The following is a 27,622-nucleotide window of genomic DNA, read 5'->3' as shown; positions in this document are numbered from 1 at the left end:
TTTTTGGAGAAAGAAAGGGCAAGGTGCACTTAAACTCTCCCAACAGCTGCCTGCTTGTGAACAGCTCAGCACAGTGAGTTCAAATTGCCAGTGATGCTGTCTGAGTAGGAGGGCTGAGATTCAAGCCCCTGTCCTGAGCATGCAGTCAAGCCTTTTGGAGACCACATCCCAGGCACATAAAAAGGTGTTATATAATACCTAAAGGAGTTAGAGAACCCTCTCTTATCTCAGGTTTGTATTTAAAAAAAAAACATTCATTTAGAAAGTAAGAATACTAGCACACAGTCAATCCTCAAAATCCACTGTATGTGGGATGTGAGACTACATTTTCTCGCCAAGTATCTTGGAGTTTCACTGAATAATTTGTCAAGTTATTAGAGCTCCTCAACCTCAACCCCTTTCATAACCCAGGTTTATTCTGGCATTTGACAGTGGTGTAGCTAAGCCTCTCTTTGACCTGGTTCTTCAATATTTTCACCAGCTCTGACTCTACAGGGAACAACAGGAACCTCAGCAGCTACATATATTAGTTTAAACTTACAATTTCTGGTACTTTCTGTAACCTCTCTTTGGCATACTGTTGCCTGAGAAACCAGTGTAACATCATTGAGGAATTGCGGCTGTACTTACTGCTCTCAGCCTTTTAGGATGGCAGGGGGCTACTTATGCTCAAAAAAGGAGCTTTTTGGTCATCTGCTGTTGCAGTGGAGCCCAGTCTCACCAAGGCTGCTATCTCCCACCAGAATTTCAACAGTCATGTCCCACCCTTCCTGTGCTGCTGCTCATCTAACCACCCCATGAACAAGCTGGCAGAGCCAACATGCTCAAAACCTGCAGGAGTGGCCTGGTTTTGGTTAGCTCTCCAACAACTGGGATGAGTACCAGCGCTGGAAACAGGAGGCAGGCACATCACCAGGATGGCAATCAGTGCCAATCAGATTGTCCTTCACCTCCATGTTTGATGCCAAGATCTTCCATTTCTCTATGGATGGCTACTGCTGTTTTGAACAAGTTTATAAGACTACTTCTCTGATGCCATAAATCACTTATCTTGGTGTAACCTTTCCCATTTGTCGCATCTTGGCTGGAAGAAAGTTTGGGGAAAAAAGTGCCTAGGAACAAAAGCAGTTCCTGAACAGACAGAGCAGAAGACAGTACAGTGAGCCTAGCACAAGCACAGAGGCTTTTCCTGGCACATTTGAATGAGCAAGGTTTCTCATTCCCCACAGCAGTCCTCAGCCTCCCCACAGAGAGCCTTCTAGCATTAACCTTGCAGCAGAGGAAAGCTCCATTTCCCTTTGGTTTTGTGTTTCTCTGGCCCTTTGGTCAGCTCTCCTTTGTTTCAGAGCCCTTCTGCTTTCCAGAGTGCAGTTGCTGATCTACCAGACAGGGACCACCATGAGTGTCTCCCAAACAGCCCAGGCTGGAAGCGCATTTCCCAGACAAGCCCCCTATAACCCCCACAGCGCAGTACTGTTGCCAGGTTACATGAAGAGATGCAGCAGTACTGAGAACATCACCTGGGGTTTTGACAGCACAGATCTGGGCCCTTGTAACAGCACTGGTGCAAGCTCCATGGGCAAATGTGTGTGAATCCTTCCTTGCAGCTTCCTACTGAGCTCCTCTGGGTAGCTGAAGCACACAGGGTGCATATTCTCAGACATGCATGAAATGGCTCTCTGAGCCTCCCAGTTGTTTCACAGGCTCTAAACTGCATCCTGTCCCATTCCTCACCGATACCCAGTCAGATGTGATGGAGCTGCATTCCCCTGACCTCTCCCAACACTGGTAAGCCTCACTGACTCTGGCAGCTCTCACAGCTCAGTTTAATTTGTGCCTTTGTGGTCCCTCCTGGAGGCCTGCAGCTGCCAGTATTCCTAGTTAGACAAGGGATGCTTGCTGCTTATTTCTGCTGGGCTCTTCTCCCTGCGATGAGGGTGCTTGTTCTACTTGCGGGGACCACCTCATCACTTGTTCAGAGGTCCACCACTTCTCTCCTTTGGTGCAGCCCTACAACACCATTTCACCTTAAAAAATACTTAATTCTCAATTTTTTATCAAACCAGATTACCTCCTACAGAATGTGAAATGATTATGGTGAGCAGACAAATCTTTCAGGTCAGCAGGAGTGGTGGGATGGGATGAAAAGCTGCCCCCCATGCACAGAGCCCTCCACACCTCCCTGGCAGTGCATCTGAAGATGAAGCCTCTCTGCCACATATGTTTCCTGTGGGGATTATAGAAAGAACATATGACCAATGGAAAATACTGACCACAACCCCATGGCAACTACCCTACCTTCCCACAGTGCCCTTGCACAGACACTTCTTGGGGTTTTGCTTTGCACACTCTATCCTTGCTCATCACGTACTGGGAGTGCCAGCAGCTGTTTGTGCATCGCCTGCTGCCTTATCCCCCTTTGTGGGCTCTTGTCAGCGGCTGTTTGTCTTTCCCTGCATCCAGGAGGTGATAAGCAGATGCCTGTTCCTACAAAGACTCTCAGACTATCTTTTACTGCCCTTCTAACTGCTGCTAAAAGCAAAAAGAAACAAACAGGATTGCCAAAGGAGAGTTAGTTTGACATTTAAAATATTTTGATACCGAGTGAGACCAAAGGTTCTGAACCAGTATTTGCTTCTGACCATTGTTCCTGGCTTTTTAATCAAAGCAGAGAGAAATGAAATCCTAAATACTAAGGGTAAACAGCAGGATTAAAAAAACTGTAATCTGCTCATTTCATGCTTTTTGGACAGCAGCAGTGGCAGCAGCAGCAATGGCTTCTGACATATTTCCAATGTCCAAATAATGCTGACTCTTTTTTGTCTTATTTGATGCTCTAGCCAGACAGAAACATTAACAATTAGTAGCACTGTTATCATTTGACAGCCTGAAAATATGAAGAGGACAGGAGGAGAGGGAAGACAAAAAACCTCTTAGAATTTTGACTGAAGTAATTTTGATCCAAGCTTCTTTCTTTGAAAGCAAAGCCACTGTTCTCCCAGCAGCAGCAAGGGCAGGGCTGGTTCAGAGAGCACCGACCCGCACGGGCAGGGCAGCACCAGTGACCCTGCTCTCCTCCTGCCTGCCAGCACCTGGCAGCAGCAGGCAAAGGGACAGCCCTGTCCAGCCCCAACAGGAACTCCTGGGCTCAGATTCAGGCCTGAGCAGAGTTCAGGGGAGTTGGCCACCACACTGCCCTCCTCTTCATCTGCCCAGGGAGTTCAGGCAAAGACTGACCGTACCCTCTGCTCAAATCAATGGCAACCATGTTCTGTTTAATCCCATTTTTAAAAGCAAGAAATGTTTCTAGACCCTACTGGGAAACAGACAGTGGCTGATACGGAAGCTTCCATTGCCCTTTTCTAAATGTGGGAACCATGGAAACAAAAGCAGCCACAGCTGCTGGTGCACAACCCCTGTGATTTTAGCCAATGCACCTTGTAAACCAAGAAAGGACCACGAAAATGAACAAGTGCATCCTATGGCTTTCTGCTAGAGGGCAGGTGGGGCACAGATTTTATCTCAAAGCCTGTTCATGTGCATTTTGCAGAAATAGAGCCCACAGACACAGACGCTGGGGCTCACAGATCTGTCAGGGTGAAACAGATGCAGCTACAACATTTGGCATCTCTGTTCATGCTCTGATGACCCAGAGCTGCAGACATGTTTACAACTGTGCATGAAAAATGCGTCCCTAAACAAAAGAAATCTAAAGGTAAATTTTGTTTTTATGCTGCCTGACCTTGACTGGGTGTTGTGGCAGAGGAGGGGGGAGCTGCCAGAGCCTGGTCACAGGAACAATTAACCCTTTGGGAGCAAGGGGTTCGACAACCAGGAAGGCATAATTATGAGGCATCCCAAAGCTCTTATAATTTCCTAGGAAGAGATGAGCCACAGAACAGGTCCCAGCCCAGAAGTGTGGAGAAATTACACCATGCTGGATGTGACAATGCTCTAAAAAAGCCATCCCTTCATATCCAAATGAGACATGTTTTCAACACCCAGTACTGTTTTGTGCACAAAATACAGCATGAACCAACTGTTTTCTGTTTTCCCCTCATCCGATAATCACTGGATCAGACTGGTCCCCACGCAGCCACACTGTCACCAGCAACATTATTTATAAATAAACCCCCAGCCTTCCTCTGCAGCCAGATTTGCCAGGTAGGTAATTGTTGTTCCCATCGAAGCAGAATTGGCTTGCTTTCAATGACATGCATCTGCACTGCTATTATACAGCAGACCGCCTCGGTTAAGATTTTCCAGCACAAAGATGAGGAAGAAAAAAAATAAATGATCCTTTTCTTTCGCATTTTTCACCTCATATTTAGAATTCCACCTAATTTAATTGTGGATTCTGCAGACACAAGGGGGAGGGGGGGAAATTGCAGAGAAGCTTTTTTTCTCCCAGAGACAAAAAATGAAGTAAATGAGATAGGCATGAGATAGCAGTCTTTTCCTGATGGTTAAATCACTTTCCCCCAGCTCTCACCCATCTAATACTGCAGCATTCTCAGTCCCCAAATGCACCATCTGAGCAGTGCATTCATTAGAGTGTCTGCAACTCCTGATCACTGACAGATGCGATCTTATCAACTGCCACATCCAAAGAAAACTGCCTTTTCCCCCCAATCTTCCAGTGGCCTGAATTCAGCAGCACTGACAGCCCTAGCTCCTTGCTGCTTGCATCGAGGATGCACCCACGGCTGGGAGGTAGATGCTTCCCCTCCAGCATCCTCCATCCCTCCATAAGCAGGCAAGGACCACAGCTTTAGCCAACGACCTATGGCAAAGAGAATGCAGCGTGGCGGGTACAGCAAGGATAAAACAAGCCCTGTTCTCACAGAAAAAGGATGTAAATGGGATGCATTTACTTACATGACGATTCAGTGCCAAACATGGCTCGCCCCAGATGCTGCTATTTTAAAAAGGAAAGAAGAAAAAAGAGTGGAAGACAGAGGGAGCGTATGAGAGAGGGGATGAGACTGCTACACAGCAGGGGTCATGAAGCCAGACAATGCAGTCCAGGCTATCCAAGCTGCCAGATTCTCCTCTCTCCTCCTCTGCTCCGCTCCACACCGCAGACAGCTTTTCCTTGCAACCGCAGGGAAGGAAGGTCCTTGCGCAGGAAGCAAAAGGCGGGAGGCTGTGTTTAAATCCGAGTGCTAAGGGCAGGCCGCTGTCCTCTCTGCGCTCGCGGCGGGCAGGAGGGTTTGAGCCCGCAGACACCGCACTCGGCAGCCCCGCTCGGCCGAGACAATAGCGGAGCTGTGCACACACGGGATGACGTCAGGACACCGCAAAGACTGACTGCTGCTCACCCAGGGCTCGCAGGGGGCCTGGACACCGCACCGCCGCTCGGATGGCAGCGCCTTTGTCACAAGGAGCAGAGGACAAAGAGGCAGACATCTATTTCCATCTGGGATGCTAAAGCTCCCGCCCGGGATGGTAATGCTAGCAGGAAAATAGCTGCCTTGAATTCAGGCTGCTTTTCTCAGCTGCACAAGATGCAAAGCGTCTCTGCGCAAACAGAATCAATTTCAGGGACAGATATCCTAGTAAATGCCACTTACAGCATTTTCAGTAAAGAATAACCCCAAATTTCTATCACAGATTCTCTTTATTATTTTTCCCTCAAAGAAATACTAAACTCCTGGTCCAGTCTACACTCCAGACCTAATTTTCTCATCAAAGTGTTACCGAACTGTCTCTTTTACTTAAATTTATTGTCAGAATACACTGCAACAATGCTCTAACCACAATAAAAGAGTCACACATCTAAATAAAAATAAAAACCCCAAAGCACACTGAATTCAATGATAAAAAGGCATCCTAGCAACCAAAGAAATACTGTCCTTAATTTTTCTTTATTCTTCAAAACCAACTAGATCTAGTTTGCATCTGCTAGTGCATTTTTTTAGTGTACTAAGCTTATTTTTTTCCTGACATTTAGTAATTGAAAAATGTTCAAAGAAAGCCCTACGCTTACTCCTTCTGTCCTCTCACAGACAAAAGGAGTTGCCTGTCCTGTGCTGGTGAGAGCAGCCAAGCAGGAAGCTGATGGCTGGGAGCTACCAGACATTGAGGGCCATCAATAGAATGGCTGTCCAGAGGGGGCAAAACCAAGAAGGTTTCTGAGAAGTCTCGCTGAACGCGGACATGCAGTTCCCAAGATGTCAGACACTGGAAAGTACTGTCAGTGGACGAGGAGAAAGGACACAGATGCAGGTCCATTAAGGGAAGCACTTACAGGCAAGCAACTGCTCCTCCTCCCATTTCTCAGTTTTTGTGGGTTAGCCATTCCCAAACACTCCTGCTGCTCTGGGTGCCAGGGGGATTTGTGCTGTTTGAAGACCACCCAAAGCCACCGTGAGCAGCAGGCCACACAAACAAGAACTACTGGGGGCTGGCAGCACCTGCCACCTGAGGAGCTCAGTGTGCTGGAATCATTAGGGAACCAGGGAGGTGTTGGCTGGGACCACTACAGCCTGAAGGCCAGACTGGAAAGCAGCACATGGCGTTCAGAGCCACAGCAGCTCACTGCCAGGCCAGTCCCTCTGCTCCTGGGGAACGTGGTCCCAAGCTCACAGAGCCTGTATGCCCACAGACATCCTCATGGACCCTCAACAGCCCCGTGCTGTGAGACAGCAAAAAGCACCAGAGGCTGTACAGAGCACGACCTTGTGCTTCCCACAGCAGTGGGGGGCACCTACAAGGCACACCAAGCTACTCTCCATCTGTTGGCACAAAATGCTCTTCAGCTGTTTATTCGCTTTCCATTCCACACACTGAACAGTCACTTTGTGTTCTGTGCACACCATAAGAATAATTAGGGCCACCAAGCTCATGGCAACATTTACCTGCATTTCATTGCTGAAAGAAAGTCAGGAGAGAGAGGCCATATCCTGTGGTGACACATCTCACAACACTTTCTAACAGGCAGATTTTAGCCTCCATCTGAAGACAGGACATCAGTGCTCATAATCATAGTGACTCAAATCAACCCACAGATGTCCTAAATTAACCAGTTGTCCTCAAATATGTACTTAAGCACCTGAATGAATAGCCTAGCTGCTCAATTGTCATGATTATTTGAAATCACATGTATGGATGCACAGCACCAAGAAGCCATGTCCAAATTGGCTTTGACCATGACAATGGCATAAATTCTCTTACAAGGACTGTAGCTTTGCTGCTCCCAGAACTGAATTAGTTATTTTAACTATATGGAGCAGTTAACACCTCCTTCAGTCAAAACAGGTTGATAAGAAGCTTCAGTGCATCAAACAGATTAAGTTCTGGCAGGATTTTCCAGCAACTGGACTTTTCAGCAACTGAAGCAAGTTCACAGAAGAAATGGGTCTATTATGCGTCTGTAAGCCTCCAAGCATCTTTAAACATAGGTCTCTGGAACAAAATCCCAAGTGCACTCATGCAATGGCTGAAGAATAAATTCTGCTCTGATGAGCAGATCTGACCTTCCCACAGCATTGTTTCCAAGGAAGACAAAACCTCAGGGCTCTTCCAGCGACATCCTTGAAGGTGTCACAGAGCCCAGGCCCTCGGCCAAGTTCTCATTAAACTGACGCATATAGGGAGCTGAAAAGCCCAAACAACCCATGCAGTATCTCTGGAAGGATTTCATAATAATCTATTTCATTAGTCTTAGCCTTGGCAGCTCAGTACATTGCCTGGTGGGAAAGGTGACCTACTACAGGCTACTGAAGGATTTTCTCTGAAATTCTTTCATATTTGTCAAATGACTCTGAGAAAGTGTTAAAATCTGTTTCTCACCTACTGCTCTTTTAAGACCATAACCTTTCAGTTTGCTAGCAGAATTATGGATTTGTTTCCAATGCTGAATATTGATATTGGTTTATACTGCAAAGAGTCAACAAATGGTTTTTCTCTCTTTTGCAGCAGCAAAGATAATGTAATTGGTGTACATAAAATGGCAAAGGAAATCTGCAGTCAGCATTGCTGGGATTTGCTTACAATGTGCACAAGACATTGTTCAAGTATTAGATTAATTTACAATGTTTTTTCATACATTCCACCACAAACTAGCATGAAATATTTAAAACAGTAATATATGCTATGCAAAGCTGTCTCCTGTACATTGACATTTTCCAGAGAAAGGAGTGTGCTTCTCCATTACTGCCATTCCTGGAGCAGATATCTTTATTCCTTACTTTATCACTGCAGAAAAATAATACTCATATTTTACTTATTTTGTAAGGACACATGTGTCTAACCCCTAAAGCACAGTTTGAGTTTTAATAATGAAGCTGGATAATGAAATGTTAAAATTTTTATACAGATGTAAATTTCTGCTTTAGAGTAATTTCTTTCTATAAAAATAGTGCAAGCAGGAAATCTGAGCTACCAACAGAGGCAGCTTTGTAAATGTGCTTTATGCTGATCCATTAAAGCATAAATCTTTATTCTCTTGTCACCAGAAAAACATTTCATTTTGCATTTAACCTCCTTTTCCACAGGAGAAACTCTGGAAGCAGGAAATAAGTCCTTCCCACCTGTGAGGTTCTCCTGTCCTACTGCCCTGAGCAGCTCACCTTGACAAGGGAATTCTCACCTGTATCCTCCCCAGAGCAAGGGAACAGGTCCCACACCTTCAAGTCTCTAGAGGGGAAGTACAGGATACTCTCAATAAGCCTCAAAGGTGCGTAAGAATTTTTATTATGTTAGTTAAACTTGCCTTTCCTTACCAAGTCCCCTGTTCTGTTTTAATGCCTGAAAACTGATTTTTTTTTTTTTAAGACAATGAAAAACTTAATCCATTTAATGTGTTATTGGAAACCTCTGAGTGACTGTGCAATGATTCCACAACATTCAACAACCTCCAAAAGGAATTTATTTTGCTTGTAGTAATGTTACTTTGCCCCCTCCTAAAAATGCAGTGAGACCCCCAGCAACCCACACACTGTGACAGTCTCCAGCCTCTGTAGGTATCGTCAGTTCTGGCAGCAGCAGCCACACTGATTATTCATTAACACAGCACCCACAAAATACTGCAAGGTGATTTTTTATGCTCACCAAAAAAATGAAATCAAACTGCAGCACATATTACAGAACTGCAGTTCTTTGGCTTTATGCTCTGCTCAACTTTGCTGACCCTAATTATCTTTAATAAACATCTTTGGTGAAAAAGTTAACGACATGATTACATCAATGTAATGCAGTGTGGTGCAACAACTTCAGCTTCTTATCTCACAGGGGCCTGTATTTAAGGTACAAACAACCCCCAAGTGATCAAAAGGAACACCCTGCACTGATGCTCCACCATCGAGTCCCCAGTGCAGAGGTGCTTCCAATACCTCCATCGCTAAATGAAGCCCGTGTCCCAAAAATGGCAACTTTGGAGCTGTGGCAACAGAGAGAGGGACCATGAGAGAGAGAGCTGGGATGAGGACAGCCTGACAAGCCCTTCCCAGCAGGAAAGCTGGCAGCAGGGCGCAGCCCAGGGGGGTCTGCCAGGCTGGACTACAGAGCATTCAGGGCCAAGTCAGGCCAAGGAAGGTATGTTCCACTGGCATGAAATGTCTCAAGTGCTGTGTTTGTGCCAATGCCAGCAAGATTCCACACAGAGCTGTGCTGGACAACCAGGAGCAGCTCAGGAGGTAAGGAAGGCTGACACAGGACCACAGCACACAGCTGAGACAGGGAGACAAAGGGACTGGCTAGCCAAACAGGGGAAAATATCTCTGAACATCTGAGCTGCCTGAAGTGCTCAGTGTTCTTCTCCTCATAGCCTGGTCTTATCACATTTTGTTTGATGTTTTCCACCCGCATTCTCTCTGTACAACATACTGTTCCCTTGTTATGTTGGCACAGAAAGGAAGGAGACTGCTGGCAGAAAAGAAGTTCAGATCTTTGTCCTGTTCAACACAGACAAAGGATTTTATACCAGACTGATTCGCAGACTGTAGGAATGTTTTCCTGTTTTTATTATTATTTGTTCTTGTGCTGATTTTTAAAATATTTCTGTGCAGTCCATATTGCACTTATACAACCCCATGTAATGTAAAAATTATTTTTCTTCACAATTCTTAGGCAATTAATGTCTAAAAAAATTAAGCTTTTTGAGTAAACATATACATGCATACTCACACAAATAACAAGACAGACTGAAGTACTTTTTGCCACCAAAAAAATATTTTGCATCAGCATTGGTCCTTACCTGAGAGATGAAGTTCAAAAGACAGATTTCTTTTCAAAAAAGAGATACAATGAACTGTAATAATCAATTATTAAATTACTGTAATGCCTTTCAACATCTCTTTTAGTGAAGATCTTCGCTTCACCACAGCTCTGCACATGATTACTGCAAGCCAGTCACCAGGGGGAGGAAGAGGCAGCTCCCAGCAGATGCTCAGCCATTAAAAGAGGAAGTTTTTTTTGTTTTGTCTCTCTCAGGCCACCCAGCCATCTGAGGCACATCTAATGGACCTAATTTATGAAGTCCTAGCAGTTATGAAATGGTAGAGTATTACACACAGAAAAGAATGTATGTAAAGAATATAAGAATATTCATGTATATATACATGCATATAAGAAAGACAAAAAAGAAAATATATTAGCCTAGCTTAAGCACCTAATTCTAGAGTACAACTGAGATTGTGGATCATTGGCAGGTGTCTGGCTAGATGTCTTTGCACACCTGGCACATGGTATCAGGCAGTAACACAACACAATGGTGTTCCCACTCCCTACAGCAGAGGATACCGAATGAATCGTCAAATTTCTACAAGTTCCATTGGATCGTTCAGTGTGAGACTGGTAAGAAAGGCAAAAGTAATTTTGTAAGTGGCAGAGTACAGCTCACCTTTTGTATAATATTGTCAAAAGTGTAGAATGGTGATTCACCTCTTTTTTGTTTTGGTTTGGTTTTCAGTTTGGTTGGTTTCCTTTTAAACAAAGAACTGTTTACCCACAAATATCTAAGACAGTTATCAACACAGTGTGACAATCTACTCCTAGTGTGCAAATGACATATCAAACTCAAATGAAATATGATATTTTTTCAATAATATCAAACCCATGGTTCATCAGAGCATGTGTAATGTCTTGTTAAATCCCGAGAGAAGTTTTTTGTTCCAAATGCATGCAACTGTATGATGAAATGGGGCCACAACTGTATCTGAAAAACATTCCAGCAGAACACACTACTTTTCAGCATGAACCAAAGAGAACTTGGGAAAAAAGGAAGCAAATAAATCTTCAGTGTTATTTGTTAAATTAAGTTGAATAACAAGCAATAGCTTTCTAAAATAATAAAATATTGGAAGAAGACAATCAAGGTGTTTCTTTTCTACACTGAGGGAAATATTTTGGATGGTTTTTTTTGTTTGTGGGTTGGTTTTTTTTTGTTGTTGTTGTTGTAGTTTTTTTTCCTTTTTTTCTTTTTTGTATCCTATTTTCAGGTAATTTCCAAGGATCTATACCACAGGCCTGCACATGAAGTAGATATGAAAGTTTCTAATGTCAGAGAGAACAGAAGTGGATAACAAATTAAAACAAAGGATTATAAACAAACTGTCATGATTTTTATGTGACTCTGAGGGATCAAAAATTAGGATTAAAGCCAATGCATAATAAATCACTTGGAAACTGGAATCAGAGGGAACATGTGTGCCCCACATAAACACAAATATCCAATTTGTATGTACAAAAATGAGAGAGAGAGTAGCAAGTATTGCCAACATTGCATTAAAATCTGCATTAAGAATGTCTGATCTAATGCCAAATCTTCATGATTAGCAAAAAGTTTGATTGTTGAGAGAGGAAGATCAAATTCAGATTACTTCTCAGCCTGAGTAAACGCAGTATGAGCATTCAATCTGACATTACAAATAGCCATGATTTCATCAAAAATAGAGGAAAAATGAAGGACGTCTAAGCCTACAGAATACCCACAAGACCAGGTAACCACATCCCTGCTGGATGGGTGAGTGCTGTGCCAAGCATACTCCCTAGCAGATATAAAGGAACCCACAATATAGCCATGGGGGAAAAAATCAACTCTGAGTTTTATTTCTATTTTCCCATATGGATACTCCTGTGCATTACTGTGAATGAACTGATACTGCAGCCACAAATAGAACACAATTGCAGAGTCAGTGGGGAAACTGAGTCCACTGGAAGCAGTTTGACTAGTTACACTGCAAATTTCAGGATTTCTGTTTTCCCAAGATGCAGCATTTTGGTGGTATCCCAGCTCCTGACTCCAGGGGTTCCACTCTACTTCCCATCAGTGCCAGCCCCAGACTGGAGATCTAAAATTCTTTTCTCAGAATAAAAAAACTAACCACACAGCTGGTAAGTGCTTGTATAGCTTGATTATCATAGTTTTTCTTGACCAAGGAATGCTTCTATGAGTCAGAGAAACAACCAAACCAAGAGGCCCTCCTGATCCTGCACTAGGATCCATGTTAGGTTGCAGTAGCACTGACATCCATCCATCCATCAGGATCCAGCCACAAAGCCTGGGCACAGCACCCTCATCTGCTGAGCACTCAACACCAGAAGAATAAAACCCCTCCTGGAAAAGCAACATTCTGCAAGTTATAAAAAAGGCTTATGTGGATAAGTGCTAGCCTGAGGAACAAATGTATGGTGAAGAGGAAGCCCCGGCAATGCACTTAAGCACTGTATCACTGGCTTTTAGGCTCTTAAGGAGAAGGCTCTTGAACTTGATAGACACCCTGGAAAAGCTCTCCTGAACAAGGCACCACAAAAAATGTTAGGCTTTTAGTCGTGGTAATAGAAACCTCGTGTAGACAATTAGAGGAAAACAGCGGAGATTGAAAAGGGCAGTGGCATCTGCCCTGCTCATTACAATGAAATGTACCAGCAGCCTCCTCACCTGACACCAGGCAAAAATGCACAGACTCCTGAGTCTAACTCCATGTGGAAACTCATCTCAGGACACAGAGCAGACATCTACCAGGAGCTCACAGCACTAACTGGTTCACAGGGTTCCTCTCACAAAGCACAACGAGGCATCAGCAACCACAGCTTACTCGTTCTGCCTGGAGATAGCCAGTGAATGAACACCACCAAGAATCATGACTCAAGACAGGCCAGATGGTAAGCGGCACTGGCAATTTAATGACAACTATGTGATCAGACATTATAATATTCAAGTGTCTCAGAACTCTGGTACTAATAGAGGGCCTCCCTCTGAGAAGAGCACACTGCTAGGGTGCTGTTATCACCCTTTATGGCCTCTCCCCTGGAGTGGTGGAACCCTCAGAGCTGCTGTATTTCACAGCATAATGGGATAGAGGAGACATGGAGGTTACAGCTCCAGTCTCCACAACATCCATCCCAAGAAATTCCTGGTCAGCACCATTAGAGAGCACTGATTTTCTAAATTAGTTTCGTTCTCAGTTGAGCAGTTGCCAACTTCAGCAGTGCCACTGGCTACAGAGAGAGCACACACAGCATAAGGTTTGAGCACCTCAGGTACAGACATCTACACAGAAGTGCCTCCTGTGCATCTGGCAGTTTTAGGGGAACCACTGGAAAAGGAGATGGCTATGCCAATGTCAGGGGCCCCATAATTCACGGAAGAAAATGTAGATTCCCTGCACTCCAAACCGGCTTTTAACTGTGGACTGTTCTATGGGTGTTCCCCCTGAACAGGTCCCAGAATGATCAGGTCGTCTAAAGAGCAGCTGTTCAGCTGAGAGAGACACCCTTTTGCCCCCTGCAGCTGAAGAGATCCTCACAACATCAGTGATCTCCTGATACTTCAAAGCACTGTGACACTTCCCTTCCTTCAATGCCAAGGCAGATTCAAGGGCTTGCATTCAGTACCAGGTGGCACACTGAGTTTATCAACTTCATCAGCCCAGGCAGGAAGGTCATGCTGAGAACAGTTTGCAGATACAAGAAGGTGATAAAATCAGCAGGCATCACTTCACCAGAGTAAGTCTTCACTGCCATGTGAGACATGCTACCTCCTAACAAATTTAAGCATGGACACACAGTCCTTTCAAGTAGAAGTGTTTGCGGCCCTTCTTACGTACCTGATTTGTTCACTTCATACCACCTAATCAGTTATCAGACAAGGATGAAGAGTGTCACCTTGCAGCAAAGCAGGAGCATGTGGCTCTGTTCAGCCTGCAAGGGAAGGAGATTGCTTCCAAACATCAGCCCTTGATGCCTCCTGAAACCCATCATCGTTTAGATGGCCACCAGCTCTGCTTAGGGCTGTTTGCTGTCAGTGTTATTTACCCACTTGAGCTTCTGGCTCTGTTTACACTATAGCAAGTACTGTTTGAGACCACTTATCCTTCACAGAAGATGGTTTGGTGATTGGCCAAAGCACAGCCTCAAGCACAAGGACTGACTTGCCTCCTGTATTCAGTGGGTTAAGGCTGCCCCTGTGGGCACCACAAGGGCAGAGGCTTGTGGGTCCTTTAAACTTCAGTCAAACAGCAGGAGATACACATCTTGTGAAAATCTTTCTAAACAAAAACTCTCGAGAAAATGTAGTCCAAAATGAAATACAGAATATTGTGTATTTACTTCACACCAAACATCACTGGAAACTGTACACTGGATAAATGCAGTCCAGCATGGCACCTTCTCTGACCTCAGCCTTCACATCTCTTTATAAACTGGCACAAACAAGACTTACAGGCCTAATTACTTTTGTTGCTAACAACGCATTTGCTTGAAATTGATACAACACACTACAGATAGGGAAAAGCAAAGGGTTAGTTACTTGAATAAAGAAAGGCTGTGTATTATCAAGTGTCCAGCCAGACACATACAGACTCTCCTGGCATGCAGAGTCAGGTTCCAGGGAAAAGACCTCAGTGGTCTTTTCTATTACTGTGTTTTAATCATGTGTTTGTCATGTCCCTTATTCCAACTATCTTCCTCATGTCTGTGCAGAGAGAATTAAGACTCTTCTGGGACACTGGGGTTTTTTGTATGAAATAAGTGCTTATCAGAGCAATTACTTTTATACAATATAGTCTATGAAAAAGAACTGTTCACTCAGTTCTACTTTATCCCTGCACTAAAGATGGAACTGAAAGCAACACATATGTGAATTTGTATTTCACCAGGAAACTAATCCTTTGCAGACTCTTCATTGTTGTTTACTATCTTGAGCTAACATCAACTTAAACGCAGTTAGTTAGATAACCATCACTCAAAGAAATGCCAAAAACTTTTATATTCTTGTGACATAACAATAAATATTTTAAAAACCTCCTTGCTGAAACATCCTTGTTTTTTGGCAAGGGCCCACCCTGGCTCAGACAGTGGGCAGACACAATGCAGCATGTTCATTGTGGAAGCCAGAAAGGGACTGGAACACCTTACTGCAATAGCCAGTCACAGTTCAGCTCTGCTGCAAAGTGCACCAGAATTACGTGTACTGTTACAGAGCCAGATGTCTCCAGGGCATGATCTTTCTAAAGAGGTAATTTTTGGCCAGAAAGCTGCAGTTAAAGCACTCTGTTCTCTAAAATCTTTTTAATTTTTCTTGGTTTTTATTGCTATTAAAGTTTAAGGCAGAGGACCTCACTAATTTATAACAGACAAAGACTACTATGTTTTCAGCAGTAAACAAAAAGCAAAACCAGATCAAGCAGGGCCAGGTAACAGATAGTGTGAACAGCCTCCTTGAAAAAAGCCATGGTGAAGCGACCTTCTGAGGATGGTACAAACAAAGCACAATCATAGAACTTTATTCAAGCTAAAATCCAAGTCAGATTAAATAGGTATAGCAAGGTGGCTACTTGTTCTACCTACCTGGCTATCACAGCATACACTACAGTGGAGACAGACTGCCATGACACACAGAGCTTCAACCCATACAGAGTAACACCAAACCACATCAGAAAGCTTCAGGTGTCTGCCCATACAGAGTAATACCCTATCACTTCAGAAGGCTGCAAGCATCTGCCCTTCTTGTTCTTTAGCCCATGAACCCTCATGTTCATGCACTGCACCTGTGTGCCCTCTGCTCCCTTTGGTGGTTGGTCAGTGCCCCTGGGCACTCCATGGCTCATGGCTGTCAGTGCTGCTCACCTGCTTTTCACAGCTGTGCCCATTGGGGATGGGGCTGGGCAGCAGCCCCACTCCCAATTACCACAAACTGTGTGCCTACACCTGGCCACAGACAAGCTCAGATCCCAGCCCTCTACCCAGACCTGCCCCTCACTTGCCCCATGCCTCCTAATCCAGAGCTCTGAGGCATCAGCATCCATCCCTCCCACTGGAGAGCACCCAGCCTTTCCCAACACGCAGCCAATTCCCTCCTCAAGTCCACAGTAAAATCCCCCCTCTTGTCTGCCCTGCTCCACATCCTGTGTTGAGCCTCTCTGAAACTGCCCTCCAGGAGCACAGACTGTAAAGTTGCCCAAGTCCCTGTCCCATCAGGACCAGTGGGGTGGGTTATGCATGGTCACATCCACCTGGGTTTTGAATGTCTCCAAGAATGAAGACTGCGCAGCCTCTCTGGGCAACCTGCTCTGGGCTCTGAACACCCTCAGAGCAAAGAAATGCTTTCTTATGTTCGGACAAAACTTCTGTTTGGGCATCTGCTTGTTGCCTCTTGTTCCACCACTGGACCCCACTGGGAATCCAATCTGTGTATCCAAATCCATCTCAAAGACTGCAGCCCCTCCTGGCCCAGAATTCTCCATTCCTTTCAATCTCTCTGTCAAAGTATTCTTCTGTGTCAACCAGAGATCCTTCATTGTAATAAATTATGCACATTGTTGTGTCCTTGGATGAAAACAAGGATACAAGAATGTGCATAATTTATTTCAATAATGGTACTTAAAGCAGATGGATATATAACTGGATTCTTTTTGTCTTCCTCTTTCCTAAAATCTGAATATCAAGTTTGCTGCATGTCTTTGGAATTAACCTCAAACTGAAACTCAGCCTTAAGAGCTGAGTATTTTTTAGGCTTCTATAATTTGTCTCAGCCTATTCAGTCAGAAAAGTCTTCTGTCCATCACTGCATTTGAGGCAAAAGAACATATAATGAAGTCAGAAAGTTTATATAATAACAGTAACAACAATAACAATAATAATAAAATATAGATAATATGTACTCTATATATTATAATATATTAGATATAAAAAGGAGTAGGAAGCCTTGATCTAAAAGCATAACATTGTGCCTTTTCCTAATTCAGAGCTACTGAAGGAAAAATATACATCTCTGTGAGGAACATTCCATAGTGAACACTTTAGCCAACAATTCTCAACTTTTGCCAAATTAAGACTGAAATAATGCTTAGACTGAACTATTTTTAAGAATGCATAATAAACACATTTTAATACATTAATAAATACTAGCTGTAAGCCATAGGAAGTGTCACTGCTTTCCTCTTTTAGCATCTTGAAAAAAAAAATTGCAATAGTAACAGGACACTTTTGCAGACCTAATAGTATAGAAGTAACCATTTCAACTACAGTCTAAGGAAAAAAACTCATGCAGTGATGGCATGACTAAATATTTCCATGTCATCAAGCCCAATGAAATAGATTGTGTCAGGGAGTTCTGAAGTTTCTGAAGATAAACAAGGATCATAAGAACCTTTGATTTTCCAAACCAAGGACTTTTCCATAATGTACTTTGGCGTATTGCATGGTAAATGGGAGAGATAATACTTCAGAACCAAATAATGGTTTATATATATTTTTTTAATTACTGTACTTTTTATTGTTTCTTGAAAATAATCAGACAACTGTTTAAATTGGTTATTTACCTTTGTTGTGAAACAACTGAGAGTTTCTGAATTTCCTTGATTTAAGGCATCATTGACCTCACAGAAAATATGATCTTAATCACATTAATGTTTTTTTTCTTCCAACTAACAGATGTATTAATATGCTGTTGGCAATGAACAAAACTTTTAATCCTCTTAAGATGCAGCATTAGCTCAGGGTGAATACTAAAACCTCGCCTGTTTTAATTTTCTCTCACAATCAGTCAGACCCAGATTTCTGACAACACTGCGGCATCACTTTATTGCTTCTGCAGCAACAAAATGTATTTTTTTATATCTCACCATCACAATTTCACTAAACCATGCCTTTAGAAGCTCTACAGAGCTGTTTATGATCCCCTTCAGCTGCATGCACTGCTACCTGGCCTTCAGCTGCCATGCGCTCCCCAAGTGCAGCCACGTGCCCCTCAAAGCCACCTTCTGGCACTCGCCCTCCTGAGCACCTGTGGGCAGTCAGGGCTTGGAATGGACTTGGCCCAGCAGAATATGGGGAGCAGTACACAGCAAGACAGGCTGCCCCACACAGCAACCTGCTCAGGTCACCACTGACCCTCAGCCACCTCTGCCACCTTCACCCATCTGCAGGATCAGAGAGCTCCCACTACCCAGGATGTTCCTACTGCAGCAAATGTTGTGGTCATGAGCAAATACAGCCTTGGGTCACCTCTGCACTCCTACATACCAGACCATTATGCTGGAACTAACAGAACTAACATACTGTTCTCCAAACAGGCAGAATCCAGACTTTGGATAAAATAGCCTCTAGACACCAACAGAGTGAATGTATAAGCTATTTTTTCAAAGAGAGTACAGTTCTTGTGGGAAATACAAACCATCCTTTTTCATTTCAATGATGGTTGAAGTAATTTCTGAATGAAGCTTGAAAAAAAAATCTTGATTTAGAGGTGCTGCTCAAATGTAAACTTGAATGCTTCATCTTAAATGACAGCTGCTAGTCTCAAGGCACAAAGGTAGTTCAGGGAAGAGAAGCACAGTCCCACAAAAGGACATGGTTCAGCCTCTGAATTTCCACTGCTGACAGAGAGCTCAACAGGCATCTTTCACACATTCTATTTTGTTCTTTTGTTTGTTTGTTTGTTTGTTGCATAGAGTTTACTGTCTTCAAGATGCCAGCAGGACCTTAAGAAGGCTTCTGCCCTTTTGAAATCCCCCTACTTCCCCCTACACTCAAAGAGAAACTATTTCTCTTTCAACTTCTATCCCACAACTCTCAAGCTGCCTTTCTATAACTTGCATAACTGATTAGGAAGTGCTGACAGCAGAGTGCAGTGAGCCTCCCAGTGCATCCCCCACCTCCAGACCCTTCCCCTAGGGAACAGCTTCCCAAGAGCCCCAGCACAGCCTCTATTTAAAAGCTTCAGACCCTGCCAGAAGGAGCTGGGTTGTCAAATTTCAAATCTGTGCTCTCTACACAGTACTCAGATGTGTTTCTGCAGTAGTAAATATTAGCTCTCCCTTGAGGCATGCACTTACCTTTTAACACAGCCATGACTGAAACCTTGCACAAGCCTCTTCCTCTCTGTGCTCTTACTCCTCACTTCTAATCCAGAAACAGTCTCCTTCTAAGAGAAATAGTGAAGGGACAAGGAAAGAGTGGCCACTTGAGGAATGGGGACACAAGGCTCCACCCAGATGGGGTCCAGAGATCTTCATCATCACTATCACTCATTCTACCCCCAAAAAAATTCTCACATTATGAGCCTCCTTGCACGCCTTGGAGCCCACCTTCACCATTCCAGCATGGACTTGGCTATCCCAGTTTTTTCAAATCCCTGATTTTGCTCTCACAGGGAGCTAAACCAAGCATATATACATTGTTCTTATCAAAACCCAGGGGGTCTTCACAGGACCCAATGGACAGCAAAGGTCTTGCCTGAGAAATAACAGGCTAATGAAGGAGACTGTCTGGTGCCATCACAGCAGTGCAATAGAGCCCTTTCCAGCAAATACTGAAGAACCCAAATTAAACACTGCCATACTGCTGTGTGGCAGCAATCCACACAGCAGACTGGATTCATTTCCCAGGTCAGCAAAGGTATTGCCTGCTACAGGGATGTACTTGAATTTGCAACACCATTTAATCTAAAATCTTCATGAGACTGCAGTGGAGAGCTTCAGGGAACAGGCTCTGCTGAAGAGCCAGAGACCTGGTAATCAAAGTGCACTGCAGGGGAGAGACAGGCTGAGGTGTGAGCACAAAAGAATGTCAAGAGATGGCAGAAGGTTAACAGAGTAATATGGCAGTGAGCATCAGCCATCCCTCTGTGTGCAGCCACAGCTGCCTGAGCCACATCCTGTGACCGAGGAGAGCATCAACAACAAACCTCTCTGCTCCTCACGGCTGGCAGAGGAATTTTCCCACAGTAAAGATCACATTCATCGCTCTGTGTCAGGAACAATATTGCATTGTAACGGCCCTGGGGTTCCAGCAGATGGAAGAACACATTCAACCTCAACCTCAACCAACTCTGAGCTGAAATGGTGAAGTGCAATGCTCCTTTGGCTGCACTACAGTACAGCAGATTTTATACCTGTTACCCACACAGCCAGCACAGTGGCATGAACTCAAATGAAGAATGGAGACCAAATCTTAATAAAAAGGAAAAAGGACAGAAACCCCCAAGCATCAGGTATAAACAAGTGTCTGAAATTTATGGATGTATATGATTAAAACAAAATTTAAAAAAACCAAAATAAATAAAGACGTAAGAAAAAGAAGAAAAAGGAAACAGAAACACTGAAAAAGAATTTGAAGGGTTTTTTTGCCTCTGCAGTCTGACAGATCTGTCTGTGGGAAGGGAATACAGTGATGGCCATGCAGACAACACTGCAAACATCACTGCTTTTAAAAAAAATAAACAAATATTTTTCAAATATTTTTCCAGGGTTCTTCCTTTTTTTTTTTGTCTATGTTTCCCTAATAGGTGGCAAAGCCTACATCCTCTTAAGAACTAGACTATTCTTATGTGTGATAGTCACTGTTGTTTTTCTTCCTATGTATTTTTCAAGTCATCTTTCTCAGCATTCATATGAGTACAAGATTTCACAGACACTATTGGTTTTTTTTCAGTCTGGGACCACTTTCTGTCTTCTCACAATCTTTACAGCAGGAAAGCTGTAGTCTGCACAGACAGGAAAGCATAAATTACACTATGACAGCTTTAGAAGACTAATTCTAATAAATATCTCTCAGTAGCCTCCTATTCACTGTCTCCCTAGAAGAGCAAGAAGGGATTTTTCTGCTGGCAGGATTTTCAACTGCATCAACGTATTTCATGAAAGTGCATGAACTTCAGCAACACTTTGCCAAGGAAGCCCAGACAGGCTTGCAAACCAGGAGACATGAGGAGGACCCCTCAGAGCTCCTGGCAGGGCACTAGCCTGGGCTAAGACAGACCAGCGACTGGACCCTATTTCAGGAACAGTTGCATCCAATCTACCTTTTTTTAGCTCAAATCACTGCAGGTCAGCCCTTGATAAAACCTTCTTCCCACTGCTTTGGCCAATTCAACAGACCAGGAGCCAGGCAAGGCAGAGATCGTGGATGTGAAGCTGCATCCGTCCCAGGATGCAGCCAGCAGCACTGGCAAACCAGCTGAGCCTAACTCACTTCCCAAAGGCACCTGGTGTTTTCTTCAATTGTTTCATGGTGTTTTGTTTGGGTATTCAGAAAATCCAAAGCACCGCTTGAACATCTTTTCATTTACTCAGGACCTTTAGACATACCTTTGTTTCACTCTACCTACTGCCACTAGATTTTTATTGAGAAAAAAAATGCACGGCAGACAGAAATTACAGCCTGAAAAGAAGTAGTATCCAATGGTATCAAAACCAGCTATGCCATGTGCTCTGCATGGAGTACACACATTTTTCTTTCAGTTATCCTTTCATGATTGTTAAATTCCCTGTTATGACTGTTTCAAAAGCATTTCATGTCTTATCTGCATGTTTTTATTTGAATATTAGTTCAGCTGTGTAATTGAAATGTTTAGAAACCCAAGCACATTTTTCAAAAGTTACTTAGGAACTTCTTTATTTAAGTACCATTGACTTTTCTTTAAAGTCACATCGCTTCTGCAAATAGGATTTTGATGCATGATGATACAGAAGGAAATTGAGAACATCTTCATTTTGGAGACATTAAACAGTCCAACACTGACCCACATGCACATCATTTGTTAGCAAAGCCTTTTATTGCTGATATTCAAGAGAATGCTGTGGAGAACAGAGAGGTCTTGTGTTCATGCCTGTTTAAATCACACAAACCATGAAAGTCTGGGATTAAAAACAGAGGCTGAAGGATGATATCCAAAGGCTAGAAGCTTTAAGTACTAAAGCATCTCCTGCAACACTCACAAGAGTTTCTTCCTGTGTTTCATTTGATATGGAACATACCAAATTATGGCTTTTTACCCTTAGACAAACTCAAATCTCTATATCAAAACCTGATTACAAAATAAATAAGACTCAAATGAGCAACATCAGAAGAAAAAGAAAACCACTACATGAAAATGAGAATTGATCTGGTGGTGGAGTTCTTGCCATTCCATCTGTTAACTCTCCTTTTCTGACTATATTGAGAACTGCATCGACTTTTAAGAAATACTGGAAAAGTCTTTTAAGCTTTTCCCTTATGCAAGATGTGCAGCTGGACTTCTTTGGTCTCCATGAAATGCCTGTACCCAGTATCCCTGCACTTTTCCTTTTCAGCACAAGTACAAAGTATATAACCCCACCCCTGCTTTTTTTGTTGTGAAATTGGAACATGTCCAACATTTTTTCCTCAGTAGACAATTTATTTTTAAATCCACAGCTAAGAATGCAATGGAATATATTTTAAAACAAATGTTCTTAGTCATCATTTCCATAATATTTTAACTCCTTCACAGGAAATATTATTCACAACATCAACAGAATAAAAACCAACAGGTTTCTACTAGCAAGTGTCCACAGGTCTTCATTTCAAATCTCAACAATAGTAAAAAACTGCTGTAATAAAAACTTAGATACTGAGACTGATTATTTGCATTAGCACTAGTCATCAGCTGGAGATCTGTCTGGAAGGCACAACTTATTTCAGTGTGACATAGCTGATCAACTACTGAAATGAATGCTTAAATTATGTTGTCCATGTTAGGAGCATGACAAGACCTAAGCTGTGAAATAAATAAAGTTTAATATTTATTAGGAGGTATTATAGGTCTAAAACAAATTTCTGAAACAAATTCTCATTCATGGCAACTGGCCTGTTATGGTAAAGAAGGTTTTTTTATCTCAGATGAGAGATAAGGTCTCCCATACCATCATTTCCTGTTCTTAAAAGCACAGCAAACATGCACAGAAAATGAGGTTAAATGACTGGTGCTTCTACCAAACCAGTTTGTTCTCCTTCTTTTTCCACATAGCACTGATAAATAAAGATATATTTTGTGTCAGCGGGAAGGGAGAATATATGTCAGCTCTGAAGTGTCAGGTTCAAATTGTAAGGTTTTGCAAATTAAGTTTTTATAAATGCCAAGTCCATGGACCTAGACCAAGAATCTGGGCAGGCAATTTCAGGAAATATTCCTTGGTTCCCAGACTATTGCATTACAATTTGGTACAAAAGTGCTCCTGCCAAAAAAGCAGATGAAAATCTTCATTGCACTTAGTGATTTTGTAGAAAATGAGATACTGTATTGACTAAATGTATCTTACTGTGCACAGCTGGGGAAAAAATAAGTTGTAAATTACTACAAATAAAGTTTCATTTAATTGCTGCACTTCTTTCCTTTAGTTGAATTATTACTTTGACTTTGCTTACTGTTATGACTTTTTATTTTTATGTTCTTTCTACTAAACCAAGTAGGAATAGGCTGTATGTGAAATGTTGCTATGTCTCCTACAAAATTATTCCAAAATACACACAACTTAGCAGAAACCAAAAATTCATGACCAAACACGAACACATATTTTTAATTCATGTTCACTGTGAGCCGATCAGACCATTCAGACAGAAATGTAACAAGATAATGCCCTATGGAATTTAAAAACTAAGTGGCAGTCAAAACATAAAATGGTCTGACCTCTATTAAGCATTTTCTCTCAACTCCATTAAGAGGTTAAAGGCAGTTATAAGCACACAGTTTTCTAAAATTTGCTTAACAGAGGCAACATGTGCAGAATCATGGAGCATGTCAACGTCATGGCTTAGAAATTATATTCTCCAACTTAGTAGCCTAGCTAAAACCAAGCTGCCTCTCACACCTTCAACTGGAAGAACTAAAGGCAAAGATCATGGTTCAAGATAAAAAACCAAAATTACTGGAAACAGGAATGAAATTAATAAACAACAGAAACAGCAGCAATATTAGTAACAAAAGGCGTAAGACTAAGAAACAACTTACACCTCCTTACCTTTTCTGGACAGAAAGTAACCCCTTCTCTCCTAAAGACAAACTGATTCCCTTTCTCCTGCCCCTGGCAGTCTCATGAGATGGTGCTGAATAACATTTGGGCCTGGCCAATCCCAACTACTGCAAAAAATTAATCCTGTTCCTGGCCAGAACCAGGACAGTCTATGTCCAAAAGCTACAGCTTTGCTTGTCTTGCTAGCACTGCAGTTGCTGAGTGGAAAGAACAGGATTAGAAATTACAGCACACGTGACAGTATTTGCAACAAAGAGGATCCAAGCCTTTGGGTAGACCTTACACATCCGCAGACCACAGCCTTTTTGAGTACCTGCTGAGAGAAGGACATTCATCTCCATGGCCACAGAGCTCCCAAGGATACCTACATTCCATGGCAGTTTAAACAAGAAAAACAATTCTACCTCCACGGTTACTTTTTCAATTAGATTAATTCAGAAAACGTATCTGTAATCACTGATGAACAAGCTTTCACCTCATATTCCTGCTGAGTCCAGTGTTTTCAGACCCAGAGCTAAAAAACAAGTTTCCTGCAGCCCTGTGTATTTAAGGCAGATGTCTCCCAGAGAAGGAGTATGGATTTGCCAACCAACCAACTTGTACTGACATGGAGCAATCTATCCAAGAGAACTGGCTAAACAGAACATTTCTAGTCACAAATGTCTTACCTTGAAAAACAACATAAATCCAACACACCCTACAAGGTGGAACTCATCCCATCCAAGAGCCTTGGGTTCACCCAAAACCCCAAAGCCCAGCAGCCCTCTTGCCTCTTGTCATTTTCGTCTGTTTGGATTAAAGATCTAATCTGTATGGATCTCCTACTTCTCTTACTGTTCACACAGTTCATAGAGCAGAAATCCAGCTTGGCTCATAACCATGGCTGGCTTCCACCTCACTGCACAAGGACACATTCTAAAGTCATGGGTCTCCCTGGCAGAAAACAACTGCTGGCTTGCTGTGCCAGAAAACCTCTGGTCCTGGCTGCCCACGAAGCATTACATCTGTGCTGAGACAGAAATGGTGTGAACCAGAACACCAGTTACAACTATCAATGGTTTTCATACAGCAGATGGATCATAACTTCATAGGGGGATGTATCATACATGGTTACAAATACATCTAAAAGCTCCTGAGATCCTCACTTATTTGCAAATAACAAAAAAGTTACAGTGATTCCTTAGGTTTCTGCTTCTCTTTAATGCTGAAGATTTAAAACTTAAGGATCAAGCACAGAAAGAATAAAGAAGACAAATACCTTGTAAAAACCTGTTAACCTAAAATAAATCCCTAGGTACTAATTTGAGATAGAGAAGCAGGATTTTTCAAAAACGCCTACTGTTTGAAATCTCTTCCAAGATTATGAACTCTTCTGAGTCCATAAAAGAAGTAGCAAGTATTGCATACTTCTTTTATGGCTTTAGAGAAAATGAGTAATGGAAAAATTCATCAAGTGTCTACATCATACAAATTAGTCAAACCACAACACACAGTTAACACATTGTTATGGGTGAAACATTCCTGTGTATGACTTTACAACATTAAGCTTTAAATATGCACAATTATTTGGATAATAAAGTGTAAAACACTTTGGTACCTTGTTTGTGAAGATTTTTCAAGGAGTCCACCACCTTGCCATCAGCAGGGACCCCTTTCCACTAAATTATGTTGCTCAAAAGCCCATCCAACATGGCCCAGAACACTTACAAGGATGGGGAATCCACACCTTGTATGGGCAGCCTTGTTCCAGTACCTCCCACGCAGCAAAAATGTCAACCTTATACTCAAAGTAAACTTACCATCTTTCAAGTTAAAACCACTGCCCCTTCTCCTGTCACTACATGCCCTAGTCAAAAGTCTGTCCCCATCTTTCTTACAAGCCCCCTTCATGAGGTCCCCCTGGAGACCTCTCCAGGCTAAACAACCCTTGCCTTTTCAGCCTTTCCTCACAGGACAGGCGTTCTGGCCCCAGAATGAGACATCAGAAGTGACTCCCAAATCTATCATGTTTATTGATCAGACATTGGAAGGAGTTTCATTTCCATCTCACGGATGTTAAAACTCCCATAACATGCACACGATGACAGATGACACATGGTACACAGAGGAAAGAAACCAGGCTCTTGGAAGGCAAAGATACACCCCAGAACATCAAACCACTGGTTTGCTCCTGTTCAGCTACAGCACTAACTTCAACTCAATGACCTTCCTCTGTGCCACATGCTATCTCCTCATTTCAAAAATCTTGACAAAACTACATGAAAAGAAGCAAGATTCTGAAGCAATTTAAGTAAGCTGTACAGATAGTTGAGTTCATGGAAGTAAATAGATTCTGACAGATACAAAAGCAATGACCAAATTTAGGTTTTTTGCCTATAAATCTATCCTTCTTAGTTCACCACCTAGCTCCTCATCAAACTTTGCAGCCTTTGCCTAGGAGTTTGAGCAAGGAAGACATTGAATTCCTCAGACTTTGCTTTCAATGACTTGAAATCGTAAAGTCATAGAATATCTTTGGTTGGAAGGGATGACCAAGGATCATCAAAGTCCAGCTCCTGAGCTCCTCAAATTGTCTTTGCAACAGCCCATGGTTATCCACAAGTGTCTGTCAGCTTGGCCTTGGTCTCCCAGTGTGAGTGATGTTGGATTACCTCTTCTGCTTGTCCCAGAGGACACCAATACCTACTGATATCCAGCTTTTACTGCTCCCCAGATTGCCAAATGCGGTTCAGACCGCAGGGCTTGCCACCTTCCACTACCTACAGACCTCCAAGAGAACCTTGAAAGCAAGAAAAACTAAATCTGACAGGATTTTTAATATATAATGTTTTACGTTAGCCAGAGGAGCTATAGAATTCAAGCTTCTGGTCAGTCAATGCCCTTCTGTTTCCATTTACGGTTAAGAATGCAAAAACTTGATGGTAATTTCTTTCCCAAACTCTCCTCAGCCTGTTCCAATTTTGGGACATAATTCAGTCTAGTCAAAAATATTTTAAACAATGTGGTTTATTTATAATCAGAAAAGGCATCTCAGTAATCATCAAAATTACCAGAAGTTACTAAATTTAAAACACAACGACAGCATTTTCTTCTGTCCTCATACAGAGCAACAGACTGAGCACAAAATCTAAGCCCTGCTCAACAGAATTCTCTCCCTCCATGAACAGCTGCAGATAGAGTCAGAAAAATAAACCTTTTAAGGTTCACTAACCAACCAAAATGTGGTATTAGGAATGGCAAGGAATATGAAATAAGTAATCTATTTTATGTATTGTATTTCACTCATACCTTATGAGTACTGTCACCTATCCAAAACCATGACTGTGGAGGGAGATGTAGCCATGTTAATACAAATGATAAGATTTTAAAAAAATCAGTATTGCTTATGTCACATAAGAGTTAAAAGA

At 42.6% G+C, this 27,622-nt stretch overlaps 1 protein-coding gene across 2 annotated transcripts in view; it reads right to left on the bottom strand.

Annotated features, from left to right (window-relative positions):
• Positions 1 to 27,622, bottom strand: part of ST7 (suppression of tumorigenicity 7) — a 135,767-nt gene that overhangs the window by 90,696 nt on the left and 17,449 nt on the right. Inside the window, exon 1 of one of the 2 annotated variants that reach the window (XM_058804700.1) lies at positions 4,879 to 4,948. The exons of the other annotated variant lie outside the window; for it this stretch is intronic. Coding sequence (XP_058660683.1) covers positions 4,879 to 4,900 — 22 coding nt within the window. The 5' untranslated portion in view covers positions 4,901 to 4,948. Of the gene's footprint in view, positions 1 to 4,878; positions 4,949 to 27,622 lie in introns of those variants that run through there. 2 annotated transcript variants of the gene reach the window in all.

The sequence above is a fragment of the Ammospiza caudacuta genome, chromosome 5 (genome assembly GCF_027887145.1).
Source record: "Ammospiza caudacuta isolate bAmmCau1 chromosome 5, bAmmCau1.pri, whole genome shotgun sequence".
Lineage (NCBI taxonomy): Eukaryota > Metazoa > Chordata > Aves > Passeriformes > Passerellidae > Ammospiza > Ammospiza caudacuta.
Note: the sequence above shows the minus strand (reverse complement) of the source record. Positions and strands in the feature narration are given on the sequence as shown.